Source organism: Embiotoca jacksoni, unplaced genomic scaffold (assembly GCF_022577435.1).
Source record: "Embiotoca jacksoni isolate LCO1_2020_lvr unplaced genomic scaffold, fEmbJac1.0.p SCAF_59, whole genome shotgun sequence".
NCBI lineage: Eukaryota > Metazoa > Chordata > Actinopteri > Embiotocidae > Embiotoca > Embiotoca jacksoni.
This window is the reverse complement of record NW_027185413.1, coordinates 262,515-272,894: the sequence shown is the minus strand read 5'-3', so window position 1 is coordinate 272,894 and position 10,380 is coordinate 262,515. Positions and strand designations below refer to the sequence as shown.

The 10,380-nt window shown below is 40.0% G+C and overlaps 1 protein-coding gene across 1 annotated transcript; it reads right to left on the bottom strand.

Annotated features, from left to right (window-relative positions):
- Nucleotides 1–314: 314 nt before the first annotated feature.
- cahz (carbonic anhydrase) lies at nucleotides 315–9,822 on the bottom strand. The gene is made up of 7 exons (XM_069173263.1): nucleotides 9,171–9,822; nucleotides 7,990–8,187; nucleotides 5,765–5,883; nucleotides 4,966–5,058; nucleotides 4,797–4,859; nucleotides 4,478–4,633; nucleotides 315–1,457 (listed from the first exon to the last, which is right to left on the bottom strand). The coding sequence occupies exons 1-7, from the start codon at nucleotides 9,202–9,204 to the stop codon at nucleotides 1,338–1,340; spliced, it is 783 nt and encodes a 260-aa protein (XP_069029364.1). The 5' UTR covers nucleotides 9,205–9,822; the 3' UTR covers nucleotides 315–1,337.
- Nucleotides 9,823–10,380: the final 558 nt, after the last annotated feature.

Below are 10,380 nucleotides of genomic sequence, written 5' to 3'. Positions count from 1 at the left end.
AAAAAGTATGAAGATAATCATGCATGTTTCAATTAAAACCATAAACATCAACCAGAAATATGAGAGTAATACAAAAGTTAGTAGAATTCATTACCAACTAATATGTGTACTGCACTAATAAGATGCACTTATTTATTTAGTACACGTAGATGTTGAAATAATTAGATGAAAAGTGATGAGGATTTATCCTGTGGGCAACATGCAGAGAAAATATTAAATAAATAAAACAGAAACATCAACATCCCGGTAGAGTGAGAACAAAAGTCAGGGGATCAGATTTCTGTAGAAAACTGAAAGAACACTCGAGACATCTGTAAGTTATGAGCTTTTATTGATGAACTTCATTTCCATGTATGACATGACAGATTCACACTCATTCATAATGTGACAGCAGTTTTAAGTGATGCACTTAAAGGTGTTCAACTTGTTTACTACAGCCACACCCTCAAAGCTAAACATTTCATATAAAAACTACAGCATTGCTCTGTCCTTTAATACCTGCTAAAGATCTCAATTTAATTAAATGCTGAATTTACTACAAATATATCCCAAAAATATGATTAATCTCATTAAAAAAACAAAACAAAACTATGACATGGCAATAGTGTCATTAATGGACCCTATTTTTGCCAATAAGACAACAGTGTGTTACATGAGTCTAAAAGACAATGATTAATGCACAGAGGTGATAGGTAGTTCAGTTGTCAATCAAGGGACACTAATACTACAGAGACACTGATAGGCTGAAGACATGTCCACAGTAATGCAGAGTGAATGGAAGCCAACACTCTCACATGCATTTGTGTGGATATGACCTGTACAAATAGCTAAAACTTTCACAACAGACTGTAGCATTCAATTTCATCTTTCCTTCATCATCATAATTAAAATCTACTTGCATAGAAGTGCTGCCTGACCGCTGAACTGTCTGAGTGGTGACTGTCACCATGGCAACTGTTGTGCCACATTCTGTTATTGCTGTTTCTGACCACTTTTTCATGTATTAACACTTCAAACACAACAATATGACTTTTAGAATTTGAGATTCATGACAAGAGTCTATTTTGAAGAATATTGTCTATAATAAAGCAGACTGGCTTGGTGCACATCCATAGACACTATCACAGAGAAAATAATTTAGATCATTAGTTATAGCATGTCTAAAAACAAGGAAGACGGCCACATGTTAGAGATAACATGAGATCAGGGGCCACAATTCTTGTCTCTCTGTTGGTAGCTGTGACAGTTTCTAAGTAGGCGTCAGTAAGGCTGAAACAAGTAAAGCTTGAAAGGAGGGAGAAGCGTAGCGGCGCAGAAGCTATGAAGGTGAAGTTGATCTATTTGAAGGAGGCCCGGACCTGACGGCTCTTCAGGGGCTGAGGAGGCCGGTAGTTGTCCACCATGCAGCAGGGAGCTTCTCCGTCTCCGGTGAAGAGGAGGCCGCGGAACATGGCCATCTGATGAGGAAGGAGAGACGAGCAGAGAGGAGGAAGAGAGAAACACAATTAACATCAGATTTCTGCCTTTTAAGAATTTCGAATCCATGGATGATTGATATTTGTATAACCTGAGCCTAGAAAAGCCTTCAAAGACGTAACTGAAGGTGTGCGTGGGGTCGGCAGGGGAAACGCTCGTGCAGATTGGGCAGCCAACCCATGATGCTACTAAATGAGCAACTTTTATTCATCTGAACAGGTGCCATCTCTGAGTTCAGTATGCAGTTGTTTCCTAATGAGAAATAGTATTTTGTTGTGGCTATAGAACCATTTCTGAAATGCAGATGGTACAAACAGTGAATATTGTATCGAAACCAGAACAATAAACGATGAGCAGGAGGTCTCAAGTCTTCCGTTGGTGAATCAAAGTGGACGTCATTAACAGAGAGGCCTGCATTTCAGAGGTTTTTTACTCTTCTACTGAACATTGATTAGTTGGATCACGTTTAATAATCATCTATAGTTTTCATTTATAATTCATCAGTGCAACATTCATGGGACATCCGGACCTTTGTTACATTTGGCACTTGCTTCGCTCTCCCAAACATCCGGTCTGTTTTAACTATTCCCATCAAATAAAGGCAAAAATGAATTTGATGCAGTCAGCCACTTCACTTCTCCAGTTCATCTCCAGTCCAGTGTTGGGACCCCCCCTATCATCACCCCTGGGCGCTTATCTCTCAATTGCACATGGTGAAGCAAAACACACCCGACTGATGCTGAACGTTGTTTCATATCGCACATGACAGTGATATTAAGATGTACATTATATGGAGACTGTGCAACAACAGAAACAGCATTCGCTACTCTATATGACAGTCCACATATATGACTATAACTGTGTGTGTGTGTGGACTAAAGCAGCAGCATGGCATCAACAACAACTCCTCCGAGAGCAACTTATACTGAAGCTAGGTGGTAGGCCTCGATTTAATTTAACTTCAACAGGCTCACTCAGCAACATTTTCACATCCGGGTCACAACAAAGTACGAGCTGCGTCATACTGTTGTGTGTCAGGGTATCAACATCTGCAGTATCTATGTATATAAGCATATGATGTAGTGGCTGCATTCAGGCAGGACTGTATGTTTTGTGTCACATGAGGGTGGAGTGTGTCATTTTGAGTTCACTTTGAGATATCATTTCTAACGGTCCACTGGAGATACGGGCTGTCAGTGTAATCTCAGTGAAACATGAGGCACGTCAGGTTCAGACCCACCCTGCTCTAACATGGCTTCACTCTTGTCCTGGTCAATGTTCGGATTGACACTCTGGTCCTTTAAAGTACGCACCAACACCGAATGAGATGACTACCAAACCAAAGTCCAATGGGTGTACGAGGTTGTTGGAAAATACTGTAAAAAAAGAGACAGCCACCTCTCTGTACTCAGCAGAGACTGACCTGCTGTTTCTTCTGATTTCCAAGACTCCCTTAAAGACTTTTAATTTCTAATTTTAAGATGACGCTATTCAGATTTCACTGAAGAATTCAGCATCAATCTCACCAAACTACATGTCTGAAAATCTGAACAGAAGAATCATGTCAAACCCACATAACAGCAGGTAGGCTGCCATGAAAGAAGTCTGCCACAAGTACACACTGGCTGTTGAGTGCACATTAACAAACACAGCCACATGCTACATATTTAGACTAAAACAACACTGATGACCTTCAGACTGTAGCCATATTTAAATGACCTACTGTGATGACTGGCTCTCAAACTGAAGTTCATTACTAAACACATGTATTACTTTATCCTGCCATGCAGTATCAACAGCAATAACTCAAGTGTCACTGTGGCCTCAAGAATCTGCTGAGGAGTGACTTTTAATTTACTTATTTAATGTAAGTGGATCAATTAATACAAGGTTGTTTTTGTTTAATATTTGGGGTATTTTATACTGTTTTTGGAGGCGAGCATTTTTCCCACCGACTCAGTAAGGAAATGATGACAAATAACAATACAGTTCTCTTCTGAGGTTGTTGGAGGCATTTAAATGGTAACCAAGAGAGAAGCTGTAAGTAGCCATGGTTGTCTGAAGTGTAGGACTAATTACAACAGGAGCGGCAACCAGCAGTGATGTCATCGTTGGTTTGTGAACGTTATGAATCCTCCAGTTCAGATTCTGTCCGTCACCATCTTTGCTAGTTCGGAGCAGTTTGGAGCAGGAAGTGACCATATTTGGACGAGCTGGGGGAGGAGCCAACGGTGGATCTGACCGATCTGATTGGAAACCTGACGATATTACGTCCCGCCCACCGATAGCTGTACCCTGACTGCACTACAGACCTGTCAATCAAACAGACACGCCCCCCCCAAAACAGGTCTTCTTGAATCTTCTTTTCTAATGAATGAGGGATTATTTTCAGATGGACCTCCAGAAAACTAATAAGAAGGAGTGACTTTAGCTAACAACACCGAGATAACTGATGGACACATTTTATTCACTTTGGATTTGATGAGAGAAGTTGAATGGGAGTCTATGGAGCCGGAGGCTTTTTGGAGCCGACCTCTAGTGGCACTCGCTGGTATTGCAGCTGAAGACACTTCTGGATCAGAACCATTTTACAGACCTGAAGCTACGAACACTTTTATATCCAGTCTGTGGCTTGAACCTGTATGTGAATCAGTAGTTTTTGGTTTACCTCTGTGTCACTCCCTCCACCCACTGGAGGTCCTCAGAGTTTGAGATTTCCTGGACATTTTATTGCTGAATATTTGTGTCAGCTGATATTCTGTTGAGATTCTGAACTCCTACCCTGCTTGTTTCTACTGTCGGGACTGTGTTTTCACTGACAAATCACAGCAAGTAGAAGCTCTTTGTCTTCTTCTACCATGTAGGCTACCTCTCTGACCTGCTTTTAGTTCCTCCCTCTTGTTGAAATTGTGACCAAATCTGCAAATTGCAGCTTGCGGCTATATTTCCTGCAAATTTTGTTTTTATGAGGATAGAAGCTAGTAAGTTTAAAGATAAGTACCTGTGCAGGGCTGACACTGATTGGCTCCTTGAGGACGATCCAGGTGACGCTCTCCAAGAGGGGTGGAGTAGTCAAAGAGCCGTCGTAGGTCCAATAATCCAGAGAGACAGGAAGAAGAGACTTTGCATCAAAGTTGGCAAACGTGGTCTGTTTTCCCTGCAGGTTTCAGGGAAGAGAGGATGAAGAGAAGGAGCAAGAAGGGGGAGAAAGGAAACATGAATATGGAGCTGTTAGTTTTCCAAACTCAGGAGCTGTTCTTCGTAGACAGTCGGGACACTTGAGATGAGCAGAGATGGGTTTTTATGAATTCTGTTTTTACCTTGCCCTTAATAGCATCCAAGGCATCCAGAACTTTCTGAAGGCGGGGGTTGGCAGCACCAATCTGGAACAAAACATATCATTTTGAAGACTCTTCTTCTTTAAATACAGTATTTGTTTTCCTTTTCTCTTTTAAAACTTCCCACCCCACGTATGTACTCATGATTCACCTTGAGAAAGACCCCGACCACAGCGAGTCCGTCGGGCTTGTCGACTGCCTCTCCAAAGCTGGGATACTTGGTGTTCCAGTGCACCAGGTGAAGCTAACAAGAACAAATACCCATCAAAGTTTAACTATTAAAGCACAAAGTAGAGTCAGTGTACGAATATGATCTAAAGAGACAACCTGTCACAGAACGCCACCGAGATGTTCACTCAACAGAAACATGCGTTTGTTTTAGAGGCATTTTGTTGCTATGTAGCCGTGTTTTTAGTCAGTGCTGTGAAAATGATTGTACACAAGTTTGAATGATCCATAAAGGTGAACAGAGGGAGCCATCAGTTACCATAGTTGCCAGTTTTATGCTTGTCATTCGCATTCACTCTCCAAACCTTAACTACAACTGGGACAGTCAGATATATCGTCTTGTCTCACGGTAGCTGAGGATCGCTGTTAATTAAATGTTGAAATGTAATTAAGTGCTACATTGAAAAAAGCACAATAATTTTAACCCTGACAGTGAGAAGAAGCAGCCTGATGACATGAAGACTGACAAGTCATAAACATGAGAATATTTCCCATAATGACCTTCGCTCCCACATGACATGGATGTAATATTAGTCTCAACACTGCAGGGCCACAGCCGAGATATGTTGATGTGACAGGTTCTACTTGAAGGTCTAAACTCTGTTAAAAGGCTGTTCACAGCTTCAATGTGCCGAGGATCAGTCAATGTAAGTTATATTGTTGGTGTAAGCGTATTTTATTCCCCCTTCGGGCAACAACAGAAGCTCCGGCAGCCTCAGTACCTCACAGGGGAACTTGATGCCGTTGACAGTGTGCTCGGAGCCTCTGTCATCACTGGCTCCCCAGTGGAAATGAAACTGCTTCAGACGGTACGTTCCAGAAATAGGACCTCCAGTCAGCGCTGGTGAGAACAAAACAACAGATTCATCAGACACAGTCAGGAAAACACACATTTTATTGTCTGTTTTAATCTATTTATGCTCATTAGTCGATAACAACATGTTATGACTTTGGTTCTATACTTTTAAATTTTCACTAATATTGTCATAGTGAATAAAAGACACGGCCGTATTGCATTTTGGGAAATGAGGGATTAAGGGTTTTTTGAAGCTTTAATATGGGTATGTCTGGATATGTTTTTCTTTAATTTGGACTTTTCTTTTTTTAAAATGTCTCTTGTGGATTCCTCATTAACTTGTAAATCACTGAATTATCCATTTTGCTTAGCTGTTCACTTAAAGGTCAATAGTTTATGTCTTGGTTGAACCTTTCTGTTCTGGTATGATGCTTATATATGGTAACAAGCAGTTTAAGAGTGTACCATTTTTATATGGTTTCTATGATTTCATTAATTAAAAAAAACTAATTGTAAGTGTAATTTAATTATCAAATTTAATATTATAAATTTATTTCATAATATTATTATAAATTATAAAAATTTCACTCTGTTCAACAGTTAACATTATACATGCAATGTCAAACTGTTTGCAATAACACTGGACCATTTGCACTAGGTGTAATTGTTTTTTTTTTTTTAGCTGTACATATGTCTGTTTATGTTTTGTATGTCTATTTATGTCTGTTTCTATGTTTGTACATTGAGAGAGAAGTTACAACCAGAGACAAATTCCTTGTACACAGCAAATTCACATCTTTGGAATAAACTCTTGAGTTCAAATCAACTCTGTTTGCTTTGTTACATGAGAGCATCGGATTCACTCTGAATCAGAGTGAAAGGAACTCTTTTCTGGGAGTTGATTTTCAACACTTTTCAGGAGTTGAACCTGAAATCTTTGGGAGTTAAAACTCTACAACCATGAAGAGTAAATTTGACTTTAACCTTGAGTTGTTTTAATATGAAACTCTTTTACAGTGTTAACATTAAACACTTCTATTTTTTTTTTATGTTTGACATACAGGGAGTTAAAACTTCATTTCACTTGAAAGGGTTCGGGTCAGACTGACAATAAGCTAACAACATATTTGGAACAAATTTATATATGACAATTATATGCAGTGTGATTATATGCAGCAACAATTAATGCTGCAAGAAAACTCAGTGTAACAACATAGAAACTGACTTGAGTTAAAGTGACTGATTGGTTTATGTTAAGTTCCTCCCTTGTACACTTATGGTTTTGAATGACAGCCCCATTTTATTTATCACTATGTCTTCATTGAAATGTTAATAACATCATGTTTTAACATAACTAAATATAATTTCTGCCCATCACTTAGATTTAATTTAGTTGCTTCATTCTCAAAAGTTACAAAGAAATAACTAAGGCATGCTGGGAAATGCTAATACATCAACAAAGCTGTGCAGTAAACAGAGTGGTGTTGAACGATGCTCCTCAACACTCAGAGAATGAACACCAGAATATCACCAGAGTCTCTGAACACCAGCTGGAGTCTAACTTAGAACATAAACTCACAAAATCCAACTCTTTGTTTAAGTCCAGGATATTTCACTCCAGAAATTTGCAGTGTCCGTGTAAACATATCTGGCCAATAAAGCTGATTCTGATTCTGACTCTAAATATTCCTTTTCTTTCTGAGATGTACTGCAGGATGAAAGTGGAATAAACGGTGTCAGGCCCCGGGGTGAGGTGCTGCAGATGTCTGTTGACCTCCAGATAATGAACCGGGTTAACAAAGTGCTGACATCATCACACACTCTTATCTGCTCAAGCACATACAGCAGGGGTGGAGGCATAAACAAGATGCACAAACTAAACTAACTAATATGAATATCTACTGGGAGTATGAAGGATTGTATACATTTTAGAATTATTTAATAAAAGTCAGATTTGTGGGTTGATAGTCTGTCTTTTTCTGACCTTTTTTATGTGACACAACTTTATTACAGTTGATTACTATAATCTAAATTATTAATTATATTTGATGATGTTCTAAATATTGTTGAAGCAAAATTGTGTCCAGAAACTGGACAAAAAACAAGTAGAAATAGGATTACATATCTCCATAAATAACCCAGTGTGCTTACTGGAGCTGTCGGTGTCGTCCACAAAGTCCACCTGGAAGGAGTGTCCGTTGTTGAGGATGCCCTTGGCATCGGACGGGTCATACTTGAGCTTCAGAGGCTTCAGAGAGGTGTCGTATTGAGCCTCCTTGGAGACCACGTTGATGGGAGACTGCCGGGGCCCGTTAGCTATAGGATAGCCTTCAGCCCACTTGTCCGGTCCTACAAAATACAATCATAAATGTGCATATGCTAACACGACACTGTAATATTATGTTGTCCACTACACACAGATGATTTAAACTCTGTGAAGAAATTCCACCAGATTGAAGATAAGAAAATAATTCTCACTTCTGTCGTTTATCAGGTTGAAGTGTGGAGGGAAGCCACCTTTGTGATATCACAGTTTAAAAATAACTATAATAGTAAAATTGTACATGAACAAATCTCCTCAGTGTGATTCACACGTTGTTTACTGAATAAAAACAACATTACCGTGCAAAGGCATTAACAAGGAATTAAACGTGCAGAGAGGATATCATGAGAGTCGGCTATGGAAAGAAACAGTCAATTCAGCTGGGTTTTACTCGCCCATGTTTTAGTTGAGCATCTGTTTTAAATGGAAGGTGTGAAAAAAAATTGAAGAACTTAAGTGGAAGAACTTCATCACTTGAATTTAATTTATACCTTATTGTACCTTAAATCTCCCCCACTGATAGCAGAAACAAAACAAAACAACAACAACAACAACAACAACAACAACAAAATCACATTTTTCATCCACACCTGTTGTCGTTTAAAAAAAAATAAAAAATATCAGACAAAATAAATAAAAAGCCTAATTTTAGTCATTTATCCATTAATTGTAAAAACGGTTGCATTTTTACTTACTTGTACTAAAATAAACACATTTTTCAGAATATATGGTCTACATAATGTTGATGTAGAAGTTTGCTAATCCAGATGCTCAATTTAAACTCTTAATAATAGTTTTTAAAGTTAAAATGCGTTTTCAATGTACAAGCTGAGTTACAGCCAACAGAACCTGGAAATATCTCCATATCTCCAGTTTTCTGTTTGTGAAATGTTATTTTCCTTCAGTTTTTAAAGTAATGAAATTATTCTTGGGGTTTGGCAGGATGGTGGCTTTGATAGACTGTCTGAAGTGATGCATAAAGCCCGGCTGGATGCTGTGAGGTCCTCACCGTCAGTGGGTCCGTATCCCCATGCATGAGACATGGCTGCTCCTGCTGTATGCTGCCCCGGTAACACAAAGAATGAGAAACACAAGTCGGGTTGCAGCCGAGAAGAGGCTGCAGAAGCGGATGAAGAGGACCTGGTGAAAGACACCGGACGGGACGCTTTATATAGGCTCTCCCAGTCCGCGCACTGGTGGGTTTGGCTTGCCGGTTCTGAAGCGGGCCGTTTAATCAGGAGAGCAGGGCAGCCATCAAGAGATGATGGTGGCGTCCTTTGCTCGCGGAGCTCTCAGCCGTCATCCCTCCTCTTCTCTCCGCCGTCCACACCTGCGTCTTCACAGAAAATGCAGAGACTGAAGAAATATGTCGGTGCTGTGTCTCCTGCAGTCTGTCCTCTCCTGGCAGAGACGGACCAGTCCCCGATGAACGGCCGTTATCCACACACATCCTTCAGATCCATCCTGACTCCCGGCGCGACTCTCTGCTGCGGCAGCATCACTGTTCCTCAATCTCTCACTGATTCTATCCCAACATCCTAAAGCAGGCTTCCTCTTCTCACCTCTGAACAGCGTTCACTGATCATAGCTATCTAATTCCTGGTTTACGGCTTTCTTAAGTCTGCATGCTGCACGGAGTGTGCATGCCTGTAGCTCTCTGCAGGGCCGCTCACAGCTGTTCAGGGACCGGAGCCCCCAACCCTGACTTTCAAAATCCAAACTGTTTCACTGATTATTGTTCATGTTTTCCCCATAAAATGTTTACGAGCACACACACACACACACACACACACACACACACACACACACACACACACACACACACACACACACACACACACACACACACACACATAAGTGTGCACAGCCATCCATATTAGGACATTGCATTTACTAATTCATTGTGGACAGACTATCCCATACCCTAACCCAACAATACACAAAAAAAAGATAAAACCATAAGTCCACTAGTGTCTGTACTGGCCCGAGGTTTAAGAACCACTGGTTTATGAACTAATGTAAACCGCTGAACTACCAACTTACAATTTTTATTCAACATGTCTATTTTCCACAGACTTGGGAGGGTTTTGATGCATATTATGCATCCAGGTCATTTGGGGACGTGTGATAATCTTCCCAAGGTAATCTATGCAAGTAATTGTTTCTGCTTATATTTAATGTAAGATTTCTGAAACCTTTTGTTAAAAAAGGGAAAAAAA